Source organism: Ruditapes philippinarum, unplaced genomic scaffold (assembly GCF_026571515.1).
Source record: "Ruditapes philippinarum isolate M1 unplaced genomic scaffold, ASM2657151v2 ctg1879_1_1_1_1, whole genome shotgun sequence".
Classification (NCBI taxonomy): domain Eukaryota; kingdom Metazoa; phylum Mollusca; class Bivalvia; order Venerida; family Veneridae; genus Ruditapes; species Ruditapes philippinarum.
In genome coordinates this window covers 64109-92023 of record NW_026863393.1, presented here as the reverse complement: position 1 = coordinate 92023, position 27915 = coordinate 64109, and the positions used below count along the sequence as shown (strand labels likewise).

The window sequence follows — 27915 nt, the reverse complement described above, 5'->3', positions numbered from 1 at the left end:
TATTTTGAACTTTCTAATCTGTGATGTATTGCCATTTGCAGCAAGTTAATTACTTTCCTTGTTCTTTTCACAATATTTTAATATTAAAAACATTTTCAGAATGTTCATGAAAATTAGCATGAATCTGGAGGCATGCTGCTTTAAGCCATTCCAATACAAAAACCACAAACACACCAAAACAGTATTTTCAGCAAGATGGCATTTTATTGTCACAATTCTTCATGAAAAGTGACAAATGTAATCTTTAAGACATTTGTAATGAAAAGTTTGAAATAATTTATTCATAAAACTGTATAGTTCAGTGATTTATTTGAAAATGGTTTAAAGTTTCAATGCAATATAACCATAATGCCAAAACAATGTAGAACATGTTGGGACTAGTTTTCTGTTACCATTATGAAGTTCAAAAACACTTGACCATTACTCTCGTCTTAACAGTTCATGTCAGGAAAAAGCAAAAACAGAATTCAATCTACTTCGATACCAAAAATAAATAGTCATCATACTTTTAAATAAAGTATTAACATCATTTTAAATCAACAGATAAAGAGCGGCATCACCCAGGCCGTTCAAACAATGTAATTCTTAAATAAATAATAACATATATATTTTCTATCTCCAATAAAAAAAGTCAGTTCAGCAAGTATGTATATGTATCACTCCCATTTTTCTTCTTTTAAGAAATGTAGTACAGCTCTGCCTTCATCCTGGTGCTATTAATTTTTTTCAAAGTAACAGGTAACAAGCTTTTGAGTTTAAGCCTAGTGAGACTCGGTCCCCTTCATGTGCAATGGAATAGTCTATTATCTTGAATAATCCTATGTTCCGTGAATTTCTGTGAAGTGCGAGCAAAGCATCAACCCTTTCCCGTGAAATGGAATATTCTATAAATCATCAGTGCAGTGGGGTCTTCACAGCAGTGTGGTGAATTGCTGTAGTTTTTATTTATGATTCAGGAAAAGGTAACTCTAGCTATAAATCAAATGGGTAAGCATCAAACAAATCACTGATTCCCTCCCCTTCCTCCAGACTGAACATGTAGTCTTCAAGTGGGCCGAGTATTGGCTCAATCTGTACAAAGTTCTCATCAATATTCTGATCTTCTGTTTGTAAAAGCAAACTATGACCAAGATCAGGCGAGATATCCTGGTCTTCTAATAAAGCATTCTTCAAAGCTGGATTGGCTGAAAAACAACAACAACTTATATTTATTTAAATAATGTACAAAGGAAGTTCAGCAACAGCAGGAAACAAATTTCCCTCACAAGTTTTTTTTTTAAAGAACACATGAAATCAGAAAGATGATTTTTACAAATTTAGCAAAACCAATCACTTTTTAACTGTTGCAGCTAGACTAAAATTCTCAAGAAATAATCAAAGCAGATTTCAATTCTTGGACAAACAAGAATCTTTGTTGTAAAAATTCCAAACTTCTGAAAATACATGTTTACACAATGAAAAGCGAGTGGATACATTCTTTTAAGTGGTTGACTCTTACAACCTAGCCACAGTGAAGTCTATGACCTTTACCACTTTGCCTTAACGTTCAGCAGGGTCTGAGGTGATAAAGAAATTCCCTAAGCTAAAACTCACTTTCAGGTATTTGATTGGTCAGAAACTATCATAGAATGTTCACTGACCAATGAAAATCCTGAGACTTGAGACAGAACTCGGAAAACAAGTTTATAACCTCAAGGCCAGGTTATAAACTGTTGGCAGTCATCAAATTTAGCACTAGCACCGTGGCCTATGGCCAGTGAAAATTAGTTCGGGCCAGTGAAAATTTTAAGAAAATTTAGTTAAATATATAGTAGAATAAATTCAAAAATGGAATTCGAACTAGTAAATTCAAAAACTTAAATTCATTGACTGTGTTGCATCTCAATATTTTTGGTGTACTGAAAATGATATCCCTTAAAACTCAACGGACATCCTGTTCCAAATTATCCACTACACAAAGACAGAAGTATACACCAAGAAGAGAAGCCTCTAAACTGTTAACTCTGAACATGTAGAATAGATCATACCTCTAAAACTATCACAGGAGGTTGAATCTTCGGAGAAAAACGAGTCTTCCCCACTACTACTGGTATTACTAGTACTACACGCACTGTCTGCATTAGATGACGTGGTCGTGTTTGGATCTGTATGGTTGTTTACTTCTTCCGGACATAAATACACCTCTATTGCCCCTTTTGAACTCTGTAATCAATAATGTATTAGTCACCGTTAACATCTCTCCAAATCTATTTGAAAGAAGTGTGTTTCCCTTCTTAAGCTCAACTATTTAACTAGATACAGAATTTTTTTTAGGTTCGTGCGAGAAGCTATAAGCTGAGACATACACTGAATCCATTCCTTGAACCAACCAGTAAGGTGCAATGAGTGTTAAGTTTTTGCTTATAGAAACAGTGGCTTGCCCCTGACAGGGTTCAAACCCACTAGACTGAAATGTTAATGACTCACCCATGGCACCACTATAGTTACTTTATTTACAAAGCAATAACTTGATTTAAATAACCTTTCAGACCATAAATGGAAAGGATGTACTTAATGTTTACAGATGAAGGCAAGACTGCCCAGGCAATATTAAATACATTGAGCATTAACAGTACATACACATTCTAGCAGAGAAATGTTCATCTGAAGTTTATCTTAAAAGAAAAACAACTAAAATCATTATCATGTTTACCTTTAACCATATTTGTATATTTTCACCAGGGTCGGGCACTTCTAATCTGGTCTCAGGGGGAGCTTTTATTGCTATCACTGTTTGTTCGTCCAGGGACCGTATGCTCCGAATATCTTGATAAGTTACATATGCTAATGTACGCAAGTTAAGGAATACAAACAAAACAGTATATGAAGCTTACGTGTATTTTAACTAAAGTGGTAAGTACATTGAAAGACTGACATGTTTGAAATATGGTGGGATATTGGAGGTTTCTTTTCCTGTATTCCACTTCAATTCCCTACTGGAATGCTTGATAAAAAGCAATTTAAAGTGGCCTTAAGCTTTTCTCAAGATTAAATATGTTATTATTAGGTATGTTGTTTCATATAATTGTCACATAAAATACATAACAATAAGGAAACCCCTCTAATCTACCCAGCAGACACAATCTTCTATTTTTAGAAACTAATGCCACCATAGTGTTATGAATAGCTCTCAAGTTGTTGTTTTGAAGAAAGCTCAAAAGCCAGAAAACTTTCACATTATCATATGATCCTTCATCTGACAAGATCACAATCATATCATCAATTATTAATTTATGTAGCTTCTTGAACATTTTAACAATGTAACTTTTTTTAACCCTTATCCCACTTAATACCTTAAAATGACAGACTTCTCCATTGTTTCTTTACGTGTGTGAAAATTTCAAAATAATAACTAACTGAACAGCAAACAGCCCAGACCATGACCAGAAGGTACATTATCAGTTTCAGCTGATCTTTTGTCTGCACTGGTCTACTGTCTGGGTATTTTCAGTCAACACTAGGAGGCTGGTAAGTTATCGTCCATTAATGTGTTCATAAAAACTTACAACACTATTTAAATATGAAAGGATATCTCGAATTATCTTGATTTTCTGTAAGTTCTTTCAACGATTTTGTACAACTGTTTATCATGTGATCTAAGTTATTCTCTTTCGCCTCTAAATCGGCTAAATCTAAAAATAGAAACAAAAGCAAGTGCACATATAACAAAAGAATCAGAAAAAATCTTCAACATAAGTGTTGAATTAAAACTAATTTAGGTAACCATTTTACTTCTAGAATAAGATCTGTTCAGATTGAATCTGATACATAGTGACAATCTATTCTAAATCTTTATTTTTACACTAAAACCAGATATAATTTCCAAAAGTTCAGGAAAATAATCACATAAAAACATTCTTAACATTTGCTGCATTTGTGTGTGTGTGTGTGTTTCTGGGCATTTTCTTCTTATTACTAGGGGCCAATATAAACCAGATTTCAGATGACACAAATACCATTTTTCCGAATTAAAATCTGCCCTGCATCTTTTTCCAAAATATATTAAAACCTTTATATCCAAGAAATCTGTTTGTTTCTGATGTAATGTATTTTTTTATCAATAAAACCACTACAGTTAAGTAAACAATCTTCATTGCGTTCCCCCATCTATTTCTTTAAAAATCACAAAAGATTTTCTGTTGCTTTCAATTAACTGGAGTCCATTAAAGCTGGATTGTGTTATAAATTCTTGCAACGTATGTAAATCACTTTCAAGTCTGCTGCCGGCACCTTACCAGTACTGTTGTCATCTGAGGAAACATGGATGAGGCTTGAACCCACTTACCCCTAGGTCGAGTGGCTGACACCCTTACCTCTTGGTCGCTTTTATGATATAATACCCAAGGATGCAAACTTTTTTTTATTTATCATAAATGTTTAACCTCCAATCAAATAAGTCATTCTCTACCAATCAGGGGCGGCAAAATCAATTTTCTGTTTTGGCCACGATGTCGACAAGTGGAAATTTCCAAGAATTTTCTATATAAATATCATACAGACAAGTAAAGAAATGCTTCAGATAAAAGCAGACAAACAAGTCAAAATCATTCAACAACTCTCTTTTTCTATAAAAATCAAGCAAAACACAAACCTGAATGTAAATCTACAGTAGCTGAACTTAATCTATCATTGGCATCTGGATTCGCTGCTATTGAATTTGTACAGCCCCTATAAAACATTACATCACAAAAATATACAATATGCAATCATGATGGTGATTCTGTTTCTGTACAAAGAGCCTCATCAGTCCTAATTCATAAAACTGTTGAAAATTCTCAATGTTGTTATAAAATTGCCTCCCAATCTGCTCAACCATTCATGTATAAATTCAAAATTCTAATAAAAAGCACCATGAAGTTATTTTTTATCATCTAAAAATAACAAGTTGAATGAATAAAATATCACTTACTTCCATTGAATATTGTTCTTGGATTTCTTCTGTATTAAATTAATTCCTTCCAGCACATTAGTTATATCATAGATCCGTCTTTTCTGTACCTCCAGATACTCGGATGCTCTATTTAAATCTAAAACCTGAAACAATAATGCATCGCTTTAAACAGAATGATTATCTTTTACATTATAGGATAGATGAGAACTCAATTTTAAAAAAAACTAGAAATGTGTCCATAGGACACGGATGCCCCCACACACTACTGTTCTGTCAATCTTATGACTATAGGTCAAATATTTTTTGGACTACATGTGCAACAAGTTGAAAACTAAAAATCAACAAAGGGCCATAATTCTCTTAAATTTGGTCGCAGCAAAAATTCTTTCCTTTACTACCATCTACACATTAAGGTTGTTAATCCCTTGAAGTTTAAGCAAAATCTGCCATCCGGTTAAAGAGGAGTTGCGTTCACAAAATTTCTACATAGTATATAGTGAAAAAATCAACAAAGGGCCATAATTCTGTTAAATTTGGTCGCAGCAAAAATTCCTTCCTTTACTACCATCTACACATTAAGGTTTGTTAATCCCTTGAAGTTTTAAGCAAAATCTTGGCCATCCGGTTAAAGAGGAGTTGCGTTCACAAAATTTCTACATAGTATATAGTGAAAAAACATCAACAAAGGGCCATAATTCTGTTAATTTGGTCGCAGCAAAAATTCCTTCCTTTACTACCATCTACACATTAAGGTTGTTCATCCCTGTAAGTTTAAGCAAAATCTGCCATCCGGTTTAAGAGGAGTTGCGTTCACAAGATTTGGGACGGACGGACAGACAGACGTACGGACTGACCATGATATTATACCCAAAACAAACCAAATGCTACTCAAACAAAATTTAACAATCAGTCCTATGGATAAGACTAAGGTCTATGTGATGCCAATTTACAATTAACACGGAACCAGTCATTTTAGTGGAATAGTGATTCTTTGTTAATTTGAAATGAGGTTATTTTTGTCACTTGCATGTTTTTGGGGGGCACACTCAAACTGGTCTTTGGTGCAGACTATCTATAAATGTTTAATCACGTGCAAATGATTATATTTCATAAAGGTGAACTTACCCCATCAGGTGCGTTCTTGATGAGACCTACAAATTTTTTCGTCAACAAACCCAGTGAAGTATCATACCTTGTCTTTTCTAGAGGTGACCTCACTGGAAAAAAAAACAACAACAGTTGTTGCTACAATTTCTATAAATAATCATTTCAACAACACACAGCTGGAAATTGTTACTTAGTTTTTCAATAATATGATATACTGTGTAAAGAAACAAGAAAATACGAAGGACCAAAATTTATCAAATCATAACATTCCTGAAATATGCATAAGGAGCCATTCCTTCTGTGAAAGTTTTGCTGGTATCAGTGGAGAATGTGCATCAAAGATGTTGGCTATGCCCAAATGCCTGCTAATTAACATTTACCAATCTAATAACCTCTGTTACTAATATAAGTAAAATACCAAAAAAAAAACAATTCAGTGGAAAAATACCTTTTGGACTCTGCTCAGACCTTGTCCTCTGTCGTTTGTACTTGGCAGGTGTTTTAAATCCCTCATTCTGGTTTTGTACATCTAACTCAAGTTTTCGCTTAGCCTGAAAATAACGAATTAGTAACGATTCGCCACACTAACGATTCGCCACATAACGATTCGCCACAGTTAAATAACGATTCGCCACAGTATGATTATAGATCTAACAATGATTTTTTTAGTTATCAACAAACTTTTTCCATTCGTTTTAATAATTTGACAATGACAATAATTTAATAATGTTTCTTAATACAAGTAACATGAACTTAAAGCCCCCATCGCGGATTTTCAATTTATCAAAGTAACATTATTACAGGAGTACATTTACAAGAAAGTAATTATATATGTTGATTAATCATAAACATAAATGTCAATTAATATAAGAAGAAGAGAAGAAATAGTTGATTTCGGTAACTCATACATTTACAGTATATCTCGTTACATACAATAATTACAAATATAATAATTCTGTGGTCACATGACCAAAGCAAAGAAAAAAATAATAAGAAGAACATAAAAAGTTTTAACTGATGACATTCTTACGGAGAACAGACAGCTGCAAATAAAGGAACAAAGAACATCACAATATCATTATCATTCATAGAAATAAATATATATTTCATATATTATATATATGTCAAATAATAAAAAAAAATATTGCAAAAACATGTGATCATTACGAAAATTGATTTACGATAATTGATGATAGAACGCATATCTAAAACATTTGTCACACCTTTTATTTTAACAAGCCAATCACCTTAAATTGTATAAATATTTAATTGACGCCGAAATAATCCTTTAATTATCTGACAATGTGAGCAGATTTCAAAACAATGCGGCAATTAAGCTTATGTATGTAAATTTTGTAATAAAATATGTTAGTTATATAAATAACTTATCTAAAATGTGTACAGTAATGTAATTTTGGTAATAAAATATATTTATTTTCATTTATTCAATTAAAGCTGTTTTCTTTTAATTTTACAGTTTATATAAATAACGAAGTTTAACTTATAGATCTACAATGTGTAATGTAATTTTGGTAATAAAATATTCATGTGTCTTATAATTATTCAATAAAAGCTGATTTCGTATAATTTTCCAGTTTATATAAATAACGAAGTTTTTCTCATCTACAATGTGTGATGTAATTTTGGTAATAAAATATTTATTTTCATGTGTTTTTATTCTATAAATGTTTGTTATTATATTTTTCCAGTTTATATAAATAACGAAGTTATAAAATGTGTTATGTAATTTTGTTAATAAAATATTTATTTCATGTGTTTTTATTCTATAAAAGTTGTTAGTATATTTTTCAAGTTCATATCAATAACGAAGTTATAAAATGTGTTATGTAATTTTGTTAATAAAATATTTGGTTTTCGTGTGTTTTTTTATTCAATATAAGCTTTATTCGGTGTTATTAATTTATGTAATTAACAAATGAAATATAAAATGGAAAAAAGTTTTCCATCAACAATTTGAAAACAGGTGTGAAAAAGTTTGTATTTGAACACGTGGCGAATCGTTATTTAACTGTGGCGAATCGTTATTACTCTGTGTCGAATCGTTATGTGGCGAATCGTTAGTGTGGCGAATCGTTACATTACCAAAATAACATAATATAAGGTTAAGTACTTAAGGTTAATAAGATCTCTGATTAACAAAAAATTTTTTTTTTTTTCCTCCTAATTTCTGCCACAATATTTCATTACAAGTCATAAAAACACGTTTTTTCATGACAATGCATTCTTGACGTGAATTAAATTTAAAAAATAATAATTTAAATTGTTCAAACTTACATATTTCTGCCTACACATTTCTGAGAAAAGAGTAGGCTCCCTTGATCCTTTATTCCAACATGCCACTACATACATATTTTGGTCAATATAATAAAATTCCCAGAAAACTTAACTGTTAACAATATTTAATATCTTAAAACACACATAACTAATAGCACTTTGAGATCTGGTAAACACTTCATTAAAGTAATGTTCCAAAACACATATATCACAAGTATACATCAAATAAATTTTTTTTTGGTTTACAAATTGCCAAATCCTGTGTCCTTGTTATATTGTGAGAATTTTTACAAGTAATTCCAGACCCTCTGAACTCTGGGGTGTTAATTCTATAATTGACACATAGGGTGACATTTACATTGGCTAACTGTTGATCCAAGAAAAAACACATGTAAACAAACTATTACTTTTTATCAAAGGGTTGGCCATCAATTCAATTAGGGCACTTGCCACTATTAGCACCTAATTATGGGGTCTACACATCAAAGGACCAAACTGTTGATTGCATGAAAGGTAATAAGTGCACTTAATTGCCATATCCCTAGGGGGGCCACAAAAAAACCAGTCCTGATTTGATAAGGAAAGTTGTAATCATCACCACCCTTTGATTTCTTTAGAAAGGATTACATAATAATTACAGTAGCCTTTAAGGAAATAGAATTTCCTTACATGGACAGGAAATGTTAACAAGCATTTCTTATCAGCATTTTCGTTGATAATAATCTACATTGTTAAAGGGGGAAAAAGAAAAATTTTTATTGCAAAAAAAATTTATTATTTTTTTCCCTTTAAAATTTACTTCCCCAATTTCCCAGTAACCTTTCCCGGGTTTTGAATAATTTTTTTTTCATATAAAATACACTGTAAAAAAATGTCGAACATTTGTTGGGGCTTTAAAACCCTTACCCAAAGTTTTGGGGGTTTTTGTTTCCCCCTCAGGAGACGGGCAAGTTTTGGCTCCCCCTCAATCCAACGGGTTTGAAATTTATATGGTAAGGCAAGCAAGGAAAAAGTCAAGACTGTAACTGTGTAAAATAGAGGTTTGACCACAATTATGTAAATTTTAGAAAGGCTTGGAAATATTGGTTGTAATCTCACCATAATTTCAGTTTTGTAACATACTTCTATGATGCATTCTGAATTTCAATTTACTATTCACAAACACATGTCCAGCCACTAGTGGGAAAGTATCAACTTTCACTTCCCACCAATACACAAAACTTTACTACTACATGACCCCTTGAAACCCCATTTAACGGTCAAGACTGACTGCACATCTAGTATTTGCAAATTCAAAACAAGTCATTACTGGGGTCAGTGTCCAGAGAAGACCCAAGTAGCCTACTGTAAATTCATTGAAAAATTAACAATGGGGGTCCTAGAGCAATTTCGGCTATTCAGTAAATGACCTCTTGTGTCTAATTCTTCGATAGTTGACTTTTATTTTATTTTGTGAGAACTTGTCACTTTATTGAATTATCATGGCAGAACTAAATAGCTAAAATAGCTGAACCATTCTCAAAATTAAGTAACAAATAACACTTAATGTACAACTGTAACAGTTTTACATTTTTTGCATGCAAGACAAAGAAAAAGTCAGTGACTGCAGTGGTGGCAAAGTCATTTTCAAGACTAAAATGCCAAGTCTGCCCCACAGCCTGTATGGACAAGTAAATTTTTTCCAGAATTCCCTTAAATATCATAACTATGGGCAAGTAAGCAAATTCTTTACATAGAATTATGCCAATTTTTTCGTCTTTTTGAAGCATCATGCCATTTACACTAGGATCCTAAAGCTCAGTCCTCAAACAAATTTTCCCAGGCTTGTTCCCACCACTCAATGCTGTAACCTGATGTAACAGTGGGTGAGGGCTTAGGGTGATTGTGTAATAAAGGGATTAAGTGGACTCCAGATAGGGGTGTATTGTATGAAGTGTATAGGGGACAAACAACAACTATTGACCCTTGGATTGTTCAATATTTACAGGTAGACAGGAAAGCTGCAACTTTTTAAACCTTTTAAGGCTTTGATTTTGTTCAATTAAAGTATACAGAAAACCAATCTAGCCATTCAAGGCTGTCTAAGAATCACATTTTAGACTTTTGCAAGATTTCAGTGTTAAAGCCTTATTTCCCCAAATGATGCTACTTTTGGGAATTATTAACAATCCAAAAGTCAATTACCTAACTTCTAATTTCAAACTTGAGAGGAAAAACAATCAAAACAGTTTTGTTTGTTTTTTCTAGGATGTCTCCTTTCTTTTACATTTTTGAACAAACACCACAATTTTAGCACATAGAATCATGACTGAACATTGCAAATTATGCATGCTACTTTTTTACAACCATAATGTTAAATTGTCTCCATTTTGCTTTCTATGGTCAGATACATTGAAAATCACTAAGCCATGCAAGATCAACACCTAATACTGACAAAACCAGCTGGTAGATAAGGATACTTCCATGCAATAAATCAACTATTTAGTGTCAGCTCCTTTTCAAATCCCAAATTCCCTCAACAGTCAACATGCAATAAATTTATTGTTACACATCACTATTTATGACAGGGTTACAAGGGCCGACCATGTCCTAATTTAACATGTTGACCCCAAATAGCCCCTCATTTCCTGGCCAGAGTGACCCTTAACTGACCACCTAACCGGTCATAACTGATAACATAGTACACCCTCAATTGAATAAAATAGCCATGCATCCATTACAAAATGGAATTATTGTTAATCAAACAAACATGTTAAACTTGAAACCTCTAAGCTTTAATATGTTGCCTTGACTTAGGAAACAAAATTCTTCACTGAACTAGAAATGTGTCATCATGCCACGGATGCCCCCGCATGCAGCCAAAATTTCAGATGGTGCATTAATTTTTTTTTTCATTTTAAGTTCAAAGCCCTTAAAACTTTTCAATGTTAACACAAACCATTTCCATACAACGTTCAAGGCACTGAAATTATTCAGTCTTAACCTTTAGAAAAAGCATATTGCATATTTGTAGCCAAAATAATGGCTAAAAGAATGAGTGCTGAAACTGAAAGTTCAAAATTTTTCCAACATTCAGGAAAGATAAGTTTGTCTAAAATCATTGAACCATGACCAAATTCAAACTTAAACTGCTTATTCCTAAGATATATCTATATTAATCTCAAAGTGAAAGGGACATAACTCTGCCAAAAAATCATCAAACCATGACCAAATTCAAACTTGACCTGCCCATTCCTTTGACATATCCATATGTCAAATCAAAATTGAATATGTAACACTGTTAGGTAGATAATGAACAGAAACTGTAAATTTCATATTATTTTCAAAGTGAAAGGGGCATTACTCTGCCAAAAATCATTGAACCATGACCAAATTTGAACTTGGCCTGGGCATTCCAAAAACATATCCATATGTCAAATTTGAGTTGAATGTGTTGTACCATTGGGGAGATAATAAACGGAAACTGAAAATTTCATATTACTTTCAAAGTGAAAGGGGCATAACTCTGCCAAAAATCGTTGAACCATGACCAAATTTGAACTTGACCTGCGCATTCCATTGACGCATCCATATGTCACGTTTGAGTTGAATGTGTTGTACCTTGAGGGAGATAATGAACGGAAACTGAAAATTTCATATTATTTTCAAAGTAAAAGGGGCATAACTCTGCCAAAAATCATCGAACCACGACCAAATTTGAACTTGACCTGCTCATTCCTTTGACGCATCAATATGTCACGCTTGAGTTGAATGTGTTGTACCTTGAGGGAGATAATGAACGGAAACTGAAAATTTAATATTATTTTCAAAGTGAAAGGGGCATAACTCTGCCAAAAATCATCGAACCATGACCAAATTCGAACTTGACCTGTATTTTCTCATGACATATCCATATGTCAAGTTTGAGTTGATTGTGTTGTACCGTTGGGGAGATAATGAACGGAAACTGAAAATTTCAAATTATTTTCAAAGTAAAAGGGGCATTACTCTGCCAAAAATCATCGAACCATAACCAAATTCGAACTTGACCTGTATCTTCTCATAACATATCCATATGTAAAGTTTGAGTTGAATGTGTCCAACCGTTCTTGAGATAATGAACGGAAACTGAAATTTCATATTATTTTCAAAGTAAAAGGGGCATAACTCTGCCAAAAATCATCGAACCATGACCAAATTCGAACTTGACCTGTATTTTCTCATGACATATCCATATGTCAAATTTGAGTTGAATGTGCCCAACCGTTCTTAAGATAATGAACGGAAACTGATGATGACGGAATGACAGAATGACGGAAGGACGGAAGGACGGAAGGACGGAATGACGGAACAGGGTAACACTATATGCCCCGGCCATTACATGGCGGGGGCATAAAAATAGACGTTTTACTGGTTCACCTTTAAAACTCCAATGTATTTTTTGTACCTTCACTGACAAAGAGTTTTTGAAAAAGGGGGCGATGTAAAAATATGATTACAAGAACACTTTCAGCCAATCCAGTTGTACCTTCACTGGCTTTCTAATGAGGTCAGGGAAAAAGGGGATAAAATTAAAATATGTTTACAAGATCATTTTTAGCCAATCTAAACTCCCTAGTCTTAATAAATACTCTGCACACCTGTTTTGATCATGGATAAAAATAGATATACTGCTACAAACACTAAATTAGCCAGTCAAAGAATCAGGGCTTCCATAAACAGGTGCAAGACCTTAAAGATTTGTATCTGTAAGCTAAAAATTAAGACCATTCAATTTCATTGGGTCTCTGGAATCCTAAGTCAAAGATACCAGTAATGTGATTATTTATCTTTTAACATTTTTAATGTGTATTAAAACCACTGCTTATAGGTCAGGGAATGCTAAATTAAACTTTATCCATAGATCTTTGGTAAAAAATATTAAGGCTTAATTTTATGGGAAATTATTTTTAGTAAATAATTTAAAAGAACAATCTGAAACTGGAATATTTGCAATTAGTGTTACCACTGACATTTTGTAGGAAGACATTGAATAACAAAGAATGTTGAACTTTTAAATTTTTTGATACAGTCTAGAGTTCTGTCTTCACATATTATGAAAGAACACTTATGACAATGCTATTCAACAAATTAATGTTTATTGAAAAATGTCTCAATGACTAATTCTACACTGTCAGTCACAGCTGATCTATGTAACAATAGATGCTGACTTTGTGTTTCACTTCCTTGTAGCACTACATATATATTCTGTAGTGACTGTCTTGTGACATTTTTACAGCATGCATTTAGCATGCCCCTCTAAATAACTATCATGATTATTATCACATTAGTGGTATTGTCAAACATTGCTTGCCTAGAGCAACATGATGTATTTAACTAGGAATTAGCTATTGTAAATAAACGCTGTAGATAAATGGGCTATTCCAGAAATTATCCGCACCCCCCCTATGGAAGAGGTATTTTTTTGTCCAAGGGGGGGTATTTAAAAAATAGGTCCAAGGGGGTCATATTTCAGATAACACTGTCCAAGGGGGTATTGTTTTGAAAAAGACAGGTTGTATGGAAAATATTATTTGTCCAAGGGGTATGGAAGACATGTCCAAGGGGGGTATTAAATTAGACAATTTGTCCAAGGGGGTCATTTTTTACTGATAAGTTGTCGAAGGCGCATGTATAAATGCTTGTCCAAGGGTTATGGGAAATATTATCTGTCCAAGGGGTATGGAAAATATCTGTCCAAGGGGTATGGAAGAGATGTCCAAGGTGGGTATTTCAGACAATTTGTCCAAGGGGGTCACTTTTTATTGATATGTTGTCCAAGGGGGTGCATGTATTAATGATTGTCCAAGGGTCAGGCAAATATTGTCTGTCCAAGGGGGTCATTTTTTATGGATGTGTTGTCCAAGCGGTCATAAAGTAATATTTGTCCAATGAGTATAGAAAATATCGGCTGTCCAAGGGGTATGGAAGAGGTTTTCATTTTTTACCACGAGTTGTGCCCAATGGCAGAGACACATAATGAGGTATATAGTATCACTGCCAAAGGGTATGGTAAGTGGGGTGAGTATGAAATGACATTTTCCAAGAGCTCTCCACTAGATGCCTTCGCAAAACGGTTTCGGAGCTTTTGAATTTTATAGAAAACAGTCGTGGAAAGTCAAAGGTAACCAGGGTCTTACATCTCTTTGATATTTTAGGGGTTCAGTGGATGCATAGCCTAGAAAAGTAGGGGTCCAGGCCTAAATTTAAGGGGTCCAAAATTATATTGGCTCTTGTTGCTGGATCATGAACGCCACCTTTCCTTGTTGATCTTGTTTATTATATTTTCTTTATCGGACAAAAATCATAATCGATCATCGTAAATAATCGAAACAACCCTTTTCGATCAATCATTGATTATATAATCAAAGGATTCACAATAACAAAGTAAATATGTATAATGTACATATCATGCTTTAATATTATAAGAATTCCATAATTAATATTCTATATTTTGTGTAACTACCACTTAATAAACTGAAATAGCTTAAAGATACTATGCTCATCCTCGAGTAAAATATTTTAACAAAATTAATTCATTAAAATCTATGAAATTATTATGTCTTTTTTGAAATAGAGGAATGAATAAACTACTGTGATACTGTATGTATTCGGACGCATACTTTATTACAGGGTCAAGTAAAGTTGGTCCTTTCTTAACAAAACTGCAGAATCCTATCTGTAGAGTATGGACATAGAGTTCTGATAGGGTGTGGGTTCAAACCCCAGAAGAGGCAATTTATTTTTTTTAATTTTTGTCTTTTTTTGTAGGGCCAGATTTTGATTTTTTCTAAATAAAGAACAAATTTAAGTTTAATGCATCCTGTGAATTGTGTGAAATTGGATAGGGTAACAACTTAAAATGATTATTATAAATTTGAAATCGGCATAGTAAACATACTTTATATTTTTAACAAAAGTTTAGATTTGTATCAAGGTAATCATTATTTAAATAATATTTTGATGCCCCTATTTTATAAGACAAATTGAAAATCTAACAGGTTTTTTTACTCCAACCTCTTCTTATTTGATGTAAAATAACAAGTACCTGTCTCAATAAACCAAAAAAAATCTTTTCAAGGATATTTTTCATTTTTATTTATTTGTAGTTATTAAAAACCTATGATTCTTTATTAATACTTTTTATCCAAGTAAAATATGAAACTACCAACACTTTTCTTCGAATAATAACATATTTTTTCTTGTTGTTGTAAAAAAAAACAGATACAAAAGTAAGAAAAGTTATACATGTTTTTCAATTGTCAATATTTTTCAAACAAGATGGTAATTTTTTGTTATTTTTTATAGCTATGTCCATATAGTACAGTTTATTAATATAATTTAAGGTTTTAAATACCTTTTGAAAAAGTGTTGCTTATATATCTAATACCTTGTTTTATGTATGACTTAAAACATACATTATGACCAACAGACACAGAAGACAATTAGAGAAAAATCAGTGACTGCTGACTTTTGCAATGAAAAACCATATTTTTAATGAAGACAGATAGATCTAGATGAAATCTTACCATTAGTATTACTACTAGCAACAGAACTAAATAACCTTAAATGTATCTTTGTTACATCTTTCTGTCTTGATGGAGTAATAAAGGCTGAAAAGTCATCTGACATTTTTGATTTTTAGAAATGTGTGATATAGCAGAGACATAGTCTCTGGATATAGTTACAGTCATGGAGAGAAAGGAATGAACAGAAAAGTTATTATTGTGCATTTTATATTGTCTCAACCTCATGTGTTAATTTGAATTGCCTCATCTTATAACCTTTAATATCATTATACTGTGGTTGAATTAAATCAGTGGAGTATAACTGCCTGTTATAAACTAACATGTAGTGCTACATGACTGGTCAGTGATCAGCTGATTAGGCTTCTATAAATTTAACCCATCTTGTCAGAATTGTTTTATACCTGACCACACATCAGCTGCAGATTGTTTTATATGAAAACTCTGCTGGGAACAATTTAATCTGCCAACACATCATTTAGATACTGTCCTAAAGTATAATTGCTCATTGGCATGCCAGTGAAATGTGGAATTACAACTAATACTCTCCTTGCTTGATTTTTAGGCTGTAATTATCTCACTTTATATTTGTAACAAATTTGAAATCTAAAAATGGCACAGGATAATTAACAAAAAAAAAACATATGATATCAAGAAGAAACTACATGTAGCATAATAATTTAACTTTTATGAATGGTTCATTGAATTTTTTAATTAAAATGATCCTGAAGCTAAACATTTATCCAAGGTTTAATTAAATATAAATGTAAATGAAAATTTCAAATAACTTGTTTAAATCATCATCATTTTGCACATTATTTATGGATGGGATTCACACTTGGACAAAATAGCACTTCCAATATGACAATTGATTCAAATGTGACTTTTGATTGACCTTTAACATCAAGGTCAAATATGAAATTTGGAATTTTTTTGTTACAAGAAAATTTAATTATGTTTTGTAAGAGTTACATACATGTATAAATTTGCTTAATTATTGATAATTTATACCTTATTGAAATAGTCAGTATGTCTTCAAAGGACTTTTGCATCTAAAAGCTCAAAATATTGGAACTTTGACCAAAATTAGGGCAATTATTTCTATTCTTGCATAATATAATATTTTGTGTTTATAAATGCACAGTATTAAGGTTTTTGATATTAAACCTCATGTATATATATATGCAATGACTTGAACTTTTTCATCTAGATCAATTTTGTTTAGATATTCTTTGTACATTTGCAGAGAATTTAATGTAATACAGTAATAATGAATTTTAACAAGTGCTTGTGAATGATATTACAGAAAGTAAAAATTAACTGTTGCACTTAATCGGTGTATTAAATTAGGGAATTTTAAAAGGAACAAAAAAAAAATCATCAGATATTTTAAATATATACTATGCCAATTCTTGAGTTAAGTATTTTAATCACAAAAAATTATTAAACAAGCAAATTCGTTGAATTTATATCCCCCGCCGGGTACTGGTTATTATTAACACAACAACTGAAGACATAAGGCTTTATTTATATATTAATCATGGCATAAACAGTAATATTCTTTGAACTTGATAAATATTCAGGGCAATAACAGAGCCATAACTTTGTGTTAAATTATTATCAGGACATGCCAATGAGATGCAAATTTCTTTTCTGTATTGATGGTTTCCATAAAATCTTGTTGAAATCAATCCAGCTGTTGCAAAGAAATAGCAATATTTCTCTATATGAACACTGCACAATAAATCAAGGGCAGTAACTCTGTGCTGAAAGGTCTGACCGGAACAAGGCGACAATATGCGCGTCTCCTTTAGATATTGATGATTCCCATAAAGTTTTGTTGAATTCCAGGCAGTAGTTGCAGAGAACTAGAGCGGAAACAAAATTCCTCTATATGCATACTGCATAACTATTCAAGGGCCATAACTCTGAGTTAAAGGGTCTGACCTAAACAAGGCGACGATATGCGCGTCTCCTCTTGATATTGATGATTCCCATAAAGTTTCGTTGAATTCCAGCCAGTAGTTGCAGAGAACTAGAGCGGAAAAGAAATTCATATATATGCAAACTGCATAACTAATCAAGGGCCATAACTGTGAGTTAAAGTGTCTGACCGGAACAAGCCCATGATATGCCCCTCTGCTCTTGGTATTGAAGGTTCCCATAAAGTTTTGTTGAATTCCAGCCAGTAGTTGCAGAGAAGTAGCGCGGAAACGATTTTTACTCAATATGCATACTGCATAACTAGTCAAGGGCCATAACTCTGAGTTAAAGGGTCTGACCGGAACAAGCCGACGATATGCGCATCTCCTCTTGATATTGATGATTCCCCTAAAGTTTCGTTGAATTCCAGCCAGTAGTTGCAGAGAACTACTCCGGAAACAAAATTTTACTCTATATGCATTCTACATAACTTATCAAGGGCCATAACTCTGAGTTAAAGTGTCTGACCTGAACAAGCTGACGATATGCGCATCTCCTCTTGATATTGATGATTCCCATAAAGTTTCGTTGAATTCCAGCCAGTAGTTGCAGAGAACTACTCTGGAAACGAAATTCGGACGGACGGATGGATGCGCATCTCCTCTTGATATTGATGATTCCCATAAAGTTTCGTTGAACTCCAGCCAGTAGTTGCAGAGAACTACTCCGGAAACGAAATTCGGACAGACGGAGGAACGGACAACGCCAAAACTATATCCCCCTCCCGATTCCATTGGCGGGGGTTAATTAAATGACATTGTTACTGAATATGTCTAGTATGAATAAAAGAATGAATACAGTTTGTGTGGGAAGCTGCATTCCCCATTACAGAACACATAATGTTGGTCTTTTCTTAAAACTTTTCTTAAAAAGACTGTTGTTTTTTATTAATGACACTATATATTAATATATTGTATGTACCATATTTTACATATCTTCTTTGTGTGAAGTCAAACATGTTTATTTTATATTTACATAGTCTTAGAGACTGTGTAGCAATTATCAATATTTTCTAATATCAAATTTGAGCATAGTATATCTTTTAAGTTTAAACTTTTAAAATTCTGCAAAATTTTATCATATATAAAGTGTCATAAATATTCTGGGAATTTATAAAATATTTGTGATAACATCATCAAAATTTGTTATATATCAGTAAGAATTAGGTTCAAATAGCAATAACTTCTCTATATTATCATAGAATGGTTTTGTACTTCAGTAGATATAATGGTAAAAAATGTAAAAGGCATATGATTAAAGTTTTCATGAAACTTTTGACTCAATATCAAGTTAATATACAATATTCAATATTGAAACAATCTTATTTAAACCTTTTCATACCTGTCATGTGAAAATAATCCCTCAATTTTTTTCTTAATTGAGAAGTCTGAACACTTATGCAGGGCCGGCAAAATCTCAGAAAATTGTACTTGTCCACGGACAAGTAACCTAAGAAATTTACTTGTCCGTACTCAATGTTCACTTGTCCGTATTTATATTTAATATTTACTGCAAATGTCAATAAAGAAGAGCAATATGATTATGAACTTTCTTTCAATTTTATTAAACATTCTGTGCCATATGTTTAGTAATATAATATATTATGATTGTAATATAATATATTTATAAAATATTAACGGCAGTAGATTAAATTAGAACGACAGTGATGGACAAATTGTGTATATTTTACTGGAAGGAGCATTGGTCTTTTGCCAGCACTTTTTCAGTTTTCCTTGCACCCAAATTGCTCTAAAGTATTGTCTTCATTTTTTTGCACTCAGGTACCATTTCTTATTTATTCACTACTTATTCTATTCATCTATATAATATTCATATGAATCCTGTTAAAAAATCATATGTTCTCTTGAGTTAGATTTGTCTAATTGATGACATCTGGCTTTTTTTAACGATATAATTATGATTGCCACAGAATGTAATATCATATACGTATATACGCTTGGTTGCAGCAGATGAATTGTGAAAATTTTGACATCATTACCATCGGCGACGATGAAACTGACATGTATACATTAACACCAGTATTAGACATTCAAAAACAAAGGCATTTTCACAAGAAATCTTTACATAAAATAAATTATAAAATGACTTTGTCCACATAAATTCAAGCAGTCAAATTGCCGATATGAGCGTAAATATTCCCAAATGACCTGGAAAAGCTATACAATGTATTTAATTTTCATACACCACAGCGGTATTTCAAAGACAATTGTTGCGAGATTGATGCTGTGTCCGCTATCTAAACAATAAATGCGAATGAAAAGACCACAGCTTCCAATTCAATTTTATGGCAGAACCCCGTTGCTACCGAAAATATTTTATTGCAGAGGCTAAGTCGTCAGTCATAAACCAAAACAAACATGTACCCTCAATAATTAGTTAATTGCCGCGCGCATGCAGTAACTGCATGACGTAAGGAAAACCCCAAGCCTGGTTGGTAGCTATTTATGTAAACACTTAAAATAGTAACAACCTAATATGCACAGAATGCCCTCATGAATGACACCACACTTCACACGCTAGTTTTCGTATTAAATGTGTGATTTTCCTTCTGATTTAGATCTATTAGAAAAGAACTAGATTTTTTTCTTCAGAATTCCTCTTTTAGCCGCCTAAATTTACTTGTCCACGGACAAGTAAACTGCAGAATTTTACTTGCCCGGACCTACAATTTTACGACTCGGGCAACTCGGACAATTGATTTTGGCGGCCCTGACTTATGTCCTCCCCCCCCCCCCCTCCCAAAAAAAAAAAATAATAAAAGGAAGTATATTTACATCAATTAAACATCAGTTCATATTATAGAATAAATAACACATGGCTGTCAGGATGATAGAGGATATTGTCAACCCGAGGACTGGTATATTTCCTCGAGGCGCAGCCAGGGGTAATATGCCAGTTCAAGGGTTGGCAATATCCTCTATCACACCGACAGCCATGTGTTATTTATTTTATTATACCGAAAGACTAACAACTACAATATATATATTTAAATATAATATAATAATAATAATCTATTATTTTCACATATTGCATTGGCATATTCTTCAGATATTGAGCAGTAATTTTTTTTAAATTAATCAAAGGGCTGTGAGCTCTGTGGTATTTTCTGATCTTTGCAATCTACATTTGTAAATCATACTGTATATCAGTATGTATTTTCCTGTATAAGTTAATTTTGAAATACTATAATTCATCTTGCAGGGCACCAAGTTGCAGTGACTGTGTTTAGATTTTTTGCTATAACAGTTTTGAGTTTGATACATATGGAATTTTGCATGACCAGAGTTTCTACTTGCTTATGTTCATTTTTTATGACAGCCACACTTTATCGTTGCATATCCTGGCTAATTCCTTAAAAAATCGCTGGAAAAAAATTGAGTAAAATGTCACGACTGAGATTTGAAATCTAGACCTCTCATATTGTAAACAAGTGTGTAACCCCTCGGCCACGGTGATGGAAACTGAAATTAATCTGAATAAAACCAAATTATTATAAATTTAGAATTTCAATTTATGGTTTGTAATTCTTAATAATTTCTAGGTAAACTGATGTTGATAATTTGGCGAAAATCTTCTAGCCCAAACAGTCCGACACATATATATTTCACTATTGACAGTCAGAATTATTTGTGTAATATGCGCAGAAGTCTTTGGTTACGACAGTGCTAAAAATAATATTTTATTTATGTGGATTAAACCATCGGGTGCCTAACTTATGGTAGAAATTGATTATTGATCGTCGACTGCCCTAAACTAACGTCCCTGTCCTAGAGTCAACATCCTTACATCCTTACTTTATTTTTCAGAAAGTCTAACAAATGTTCTTTTAGGGGCGTTTAATTCCGATCACAATAATCTGTAACTTTACGGAAATAGCCGAGCGATTTTCATTGATTAAAATGATATTCATCCGCGTTATTTTTTGTTGTGCATTTATTGACAATTCTATAATCCAAAGCTACTTTTAAACTTTGAATGCATGGTAATTTGATGGGTACTTGTAACAAAATAAAAATATTTCTTTCTTTAACATTGCTAGTTTAAGCTGTTTTGAGAACTACTTGTTGTTAGGTTTGTCGGGAAAAACTGTGCCTGAGATTGAATGTCAGCATTGTATTTCCTGATCTGTGATCAGAAAATACAACAAGAGGACCATGATGGCCCTGAAGTCGCTCACCTGTATACAGCCCCCCCCCCCCTCCGCGGAGTGGGGCCAGTTTAAACCCCAGGGCTTTTATTTGAACAATCTTTGTAGACACCCATTAGAAGATGTTTCATGCTAAACATCTAAGGTCTAGCTTGTAGGGCAAATTTTGACCCCAGGGCTTTTATTTTAACAATCTTTGTAGACACTAACTAGAAGATGTTTCATGCTTAATATCTAAACTCTAGCTTATAATTCGGGTTTTTTCGAAGAAGATTTTTAAGTTTTTACCATACACATTTAAGGAGAATCATTTTCCCTTGGGGCGGGACCAATTTTGACCCCAGGGCTCTTATTTGAACAAGTTTGGTAGACACCCGTTAGAAGATGTTTCGTGCTAAATATCTTAGCTCTAGGTTTTTGGGTTCCTTAAAAGAAGATTTTTTAAGTTTTTACTATATACATATAGGGAAAATCAATGACCCCCTAGGGCGGGGCCAATTTTGACCCCAGGGCTATTATTTGAACAAACTTGGTAGACACTCACTAGAAGATGTTTCATGACAAATATATAAGCTCTAGCTCTTTCGGTATTTTAGAAAATATTTAAAGTTTTTTCTTTTGGTTGCCATGGCAACCAGAGTTCTGCATGGAATTAAATTCTTTGAACAATTTTCAAAGGTGACCACCAAAGGAACATTCCTGTGAAGTTTGGATGAAATTGGCTTAGTGGTTTATGAGAAGATGTCATTTAAAGGAAAAGTTCACAGACGCCAGATGGACGCCGGACGAAAAGCGATCACAAAAGCTCACCGTGACAGGTGAGCTAAAAAGTAAGCCAAAATAATTCAGAGGACAACAAGATAGTCTGAAGGACAGCTAAATCCTCTTCCCCAGTGAACATGATGTGAACTTCTTGACCTTTAACCAGCCACAACCTTGATTATCATAAGGACATAGTTTCATGATGGTGAATATTTGTGCCATGTTATTTAAAATCTTCCATAAAATAAAAAAAAATATGGAACATATAACTTTGACCTTGGTGGTAGCCACCTGGATGCTGAACTCTTTTTTACATTGTACCTTTGAGTGTGACTGCAACCTTTAGGGTTGTGACTTGATTTTTGTGCTCTGCCATGGTGTCATAATGGTGATCATTTCTGCCAAGTTATCTTTAAACATTGCAGCGGTTTAAATGTTATGGACATACATGAAATGAAGACGACTAACATTTGACCTGTAAGTGTGACCTTGACCTTGGGTGTAGCAATTCAATTATTGCGCTCTGCACATCGTCTCATAATGGTGATCACTCGTGCCAAGTTATTTTATAAAAACCTTCCAACGGCTTTAAAGTTATGGAGCGGACATGAATTGTACACCTTTAACACTTGACCTTTAAGTGTGACCTTGAAGTTGGGGATAGCAACCAAATTATTGCGCTCTGCACATCGTCTCAATATAGTAATAATAACTTGTGCCAAGTTTTTAGAAAAAAATCAGTAGTTTAAAAGTTATGGAGCGGACACGAAATGTAGACTTTTATAACTAACTGAAGGCATTTCAACATTTAAACTTTAAGTGTGACCTTGACCTTGGGGGTAGCAAGTAAATAAATTTATTTCAACCTCCATAAATGGTAAATTTTTAATGTCTATTTCAAGAATGTTGACGTTGAAATTTGGGGGTCAAGAAAGCAATACCTGGTCTCATATACAAGCTATCATCATTTGCAGAGTAAACAATAGAATATTCAAAACTTCAGCATTTGTTGCTGAAATATTGTATATCATGTTAAAAACAACAATCAAAACACCCAAGCTTTTATCTGAATTAAATTAGTGCCATTGCATATCTGTCCCGACATATGGTGCTGTAGTGTGGTCAATTTTGGTAATTTTGATACCCTCCTTGATGGGCCTCAGATAAAATTGTCAATATAATAAAAAATAAACAAAGTTGTTTGTTAGTTATGAGAAGAACCTAGCTGTACTGAGTCAAAATTTCAGATCTCTAGCTTTCAAATTATAAAGTCTATGGAAAATGTTCAAAAAGTGTCTGGTTGATGGTCCCCTACCTTTAGTTGTTTTGAAGAATAATGTAACGTAAGTAACACTTATAAACATTCAAAAAGGACCATAATTTAGTCACAATCGATGTTAGAGTTACGGGCCTAAGATAGTGACCTTTATTTATGATCCCGCAAACTTGTATGAAGTTTAAAGTGAATACCTTTAGTTGTTTTAAAGAATAATATTGTAAGCAACACTTATAAAAGTTCAAAAAGGACCATAACTCAGTCAAAATCTATGCTAGAGGTACCGGCCTTGGAAAATGACCTTAAGAGATGAATTAAGTTTCAAGTGAATACCTTTAGTAGTTTTGAACATTGAAGTTGCAAGCAAAACTTATACCAAGGATTTTTCAAGCTCGAAAAGGGCTATAATTCTGTTAAAATCAATGCTAGAGTTACGGGCCTTGGATAGTGACCTTATAAATTGCTCTTAAATGAGTGTGTGAAGTACAAGCAAATATCGTAAGTGGTTCATGGGATATGATATTGCACGTAAAACCGTAACCAAATTGTTACACCAATGCTGACATCCGGGTGAGTTAAGGATAGTCCTATTTTTGGAATTGTCAAACTGTAATGGTTAAGATAAATCTGTTAAAATATAATTATAAGCTACCTTTGAATTAAAAAAGACTGTCCCAATATTTTTATCAATCAAGAATTACTAAATTATACATTCTAAAGGATTTCTATAGAATTTTCAATAAAATATGATAGACAAGATCAACAAGGAAAGGCGGTGTTCAATGAACGCAACCCCCACATGACCCAGCAACAAGAACTAGCAGCAAGGAGCCCATGAGGACCATCATGTGGATTAGTTATATCTGGATAATTTGGGAAGTAATATACAAAAATTAAAAACAATTATGGCAAAATGTAAAATTTTCTTGACTACTCAAATAAATGGGCATAATATCACTATAATTTTCCTTCCTTATTGTCATGTAATAAGAGGTATGATCTGAATTTGGCTAGACTGAATTGTATCGGTCTTTTTTTAGCCTTAGATATTCTCAAACTGTGTCTGTAAAAGTAATGATTATGAACAGACATGATGTTTTGCATAAGTTGTCCATTGTGTTAAAAAAGTGTTTTATGAATATACAAGATTTGTCAGTTTGTCCTAGGGGGCATCAAAAGTTATATTGTCCAAGGGAGGCTATTTCTTTAACCCTAACCCCTAGGTTGTCCAAGGGGTCTTTATAAGCGTTATACCTATGAACAATCTTACTAAAGCTCAGATCTACTTTCTTTTTACATGTAGGTCTGATTTCCACTGTATTTGTTTCGCAATCATTGTGATAAGGATTTCCCAAAAGTTTAGCTATTATTAGCTATTATTGGCAATGCAATCAAACCTTCCTTTACATGTATTTTTGTTAGAAAAAGAATGTTTGAAGTAATATGAAACAAATAAACTGGAAATAATAGACTAAATTTTTAATGGTCAATATTGTTTTGGCAGTTTACAGGGTCTGCAGGCTATATGCAAAACGCCATGTTTGTTTTCCAAATAACTCAAAATTGATTTTCCAGCAGATAAAAAAAGAAACCACATGGCTTTAAAGATTATGAAAGCTCGTCGCTGATTGCTTGTTTAAAAGGATATGAGAAGGTGACATTCTATTGCTGATAATCAGATCCTAAAGCGTTGACATATGAAAGATGTCGTAGTGGGTTAATTTGGTAGTTTGTCCAAGGGGCTTGGGGGATATTAAAACTTTTTGTCCAAGGGAGGTCATTTTGATCAAGTCTCTACTATAGGGTGTCCAGGAGGAGGGGGGCGGGGTCTATATTAGTGTTATATCTATGGAAGATGTCCAAGGGGGTCAATTTAAGTAGCCGAGGGGGGCATTTTGAGCAAAGGTCTCTTCCATAGGTTGTCCAGGGGGTCTATTTTTAATAGTAATATACCTATGGAAGATGTCCTAGGGGGTCAATTTCTGTAGCTTGTCCTAGGGTGGATATTGAATGTTTTTGTCCAAGGGGGTCATTTTGAGCAAAAGTCTCTTCCATAGGTTGTCCAGGGGGTCTATTTTTATTAGTAATATACCTATGGAAGATGTCCTAGGGGGTCAATTTCTGTAGCTTGTCCGAGGGTGGATATTGAATGTTTTTGTCCGAGGGGGTCATTTTGAGCAAAAGTCTCTTCCATAGGTTGTCCAGGGGGTCTATTTTTAATAGTAATATACCTATGGAAGATGTCCTAGGGGGTCAATTTCTGTAGCTTGTCCTAGGGTGGATATTGAATGTTTTTGTCCAAGGGGGTCATTTTGAGCAAAAGTCTCTTCCATAGGTTGTCCAGGAGGTGTATTTTTATTAGTAATATACCTATGGAAGATGTCTTAGGGGGTCAATTTCTGTAGCTTGTCCGAGGGTGGATATTGAATGTTTTTGTCCGAGGGGGTCATTTTGAGCAAAAGTCTCTTCCATAGGTTGTCCAGGGGGTCTATTTTTAATAGTAATATACCTATTGAAGATGTCCTAGGGGGTCAATTTCAGCAGTTTGTCAATGGGGGATATTGAAATTTTTTGTCCAAGGGGGTCATTTTGAGCAAAAGTCTCCTCCATAGGTTGTCAAAGGACGGCATTTTGATCAAAAGTCTCTTCCATAGGTTGTCCATTGGGTTATTTTGGGCAAAAATCTTACATTTAAGGTCGTCCAAGGGGGTCATTTTGAGTAAAGCTGTTTACATTATGTTGTCCAAGGGGGTAACTCTGAGTGTTTGTCCTAGGGGGGGGTATTTTCATCTCAGACTCTTCCATAGGGGGGGTGCGGATATTTTCTGGAATAGCCCAATATTACCCTACAGCAAATATAGAAGGAAGATAATAGCTTGAACAAATAGATGAAATTCCTTAACTACACCTGTTACATGGTCATTACATTAGTTAATTAAATTGCAAAAAAGAAAATCTACCAGTTATTGCACACACATGCAGACTACACTTTAATATATTGTATTTAGAGAAAATAATGCACAAACAACAGATGAAGTGAATTTTTGTTAATTTTCACAACATGATGACAACAAATTATCAAAATTAATCACATGCGATTTTTGATTTTCTCAAAACAGAAAAATGTTTATCATAAACCATTCATTTGGCTAAATTTGTTATCTTTTCATTGACTCATGTCAATAACTTTACTGACCTTAAAAATCCTCCTGCCCAACCAACCATGCAAAAACTGAAGTACAATACACTATGGTATATACGTATAATTTCTCACCTGGGGACGTCCCCCGACGGTCTTTTCGGCAAGAGGTCTGTAGGATGGACCACTAGGAGTCAGCCCTCGTGCTTGGGTAACGTATGACCACGACTGCGGTTCCTCTTTGATCTTTGTCAAGGATTGGGACGAGTTGTAAGGTGGCGAACTGAAGATACTAGTCAAGTTCATAATCTGTGCAGAGTCCGTTCCATCAAATGGTTCTTGCTTTATCACTGGGAGAGAGAATCGTCGATTAGTCAGTGCACCACCTCGTGACATTGTCATACACGATCCTTTCTATTTTTCCCAGATTTTTTAGGTTGATTTCGGTGGCCACGTAACAAAGGAAGTAAAATATCCGAATGAATAATCACCTCGAAAAAAGTAAAAATTAACGAAAATAACAAATCATGCAACAAAACTAAAGTAACAATAGCACTAATAAATAATCCTTCTTTCAAAATTGTTGTGAATTCAAGGTTCTGGTTGACTGTTAAATGCAGATGGCACCGATTTTCTAGTGTTCTGCCATCATTTCGGATCTGTAATCTTCCATTCAATCATGTAGACGATTGCAAAACAAAGCAAAGCGCG

General features: G+C 33.5%; 1 protein-coding gene across 2 annotated transcripts; it reads right to left on the bottom strand.

The window, feature by feature from the left end:
* Window positions 1-35: 35 nt before the first annotated feature.
* LOC132721977 (transcription factor E2F3-like) lies at window positions 36-27915 on the bottom strand. 2 transcript variants are annotated; one of them, XM_060706364.1, is made up of 9 exons: window positions 27340-27915; window positions 6486-6588; window positions 6056-6147; window positions 4949-5073; window positions 4631-4707; window positions 3572-3671; window positions 2693-2828; window positions 2028-2202; window positions 36-1184 (listed from the first exon to the last, which is right to left on the bottom strand). In XM_060706364.1, exons 1-9 carry the CDS (start codon window positions 27604-27606, stop codon window positions 973-975), a joined length of 1287 nt encoding a protein of 428 aa, XP_060562347.1. In that variant the 5' UTR covers window positions 27607-27915; the 3' UTR covers window positions 36-972. The 2 variants fall into 2 exon arrangements, with proteins under 2 accessions (XP_060562347.1, XP_060562348.1); XM_060706365.1 differs by lacking the exon at window positions 27340-27915 and adding an exon at window positions 8333-9015.

Bases quoted from the DNA above. Each gene is read 5' to 3' on its own strand.
- LOC132721977 (XM_060706364.1), bottom strand. From the start codon at position 27,606: ATGACAATGTCACGAGGTGGTGCACTGACTAATCGACGATTCTCTCTC. The intron at 5,074-6,055 runs GTAAGTTCACCT...TTATTGTTTCAG, and splicing joins TCAAGAACGCACCTGATGGG to GTTTTAGATTTAAATAGAGC. The intron at 4,708-4,948 runs GTAAGTGATATT...AATGTTTTATAG, and splicing joins AAGAACAATATTCAATGGAA to GGGCTGTACAAATTCAATAG.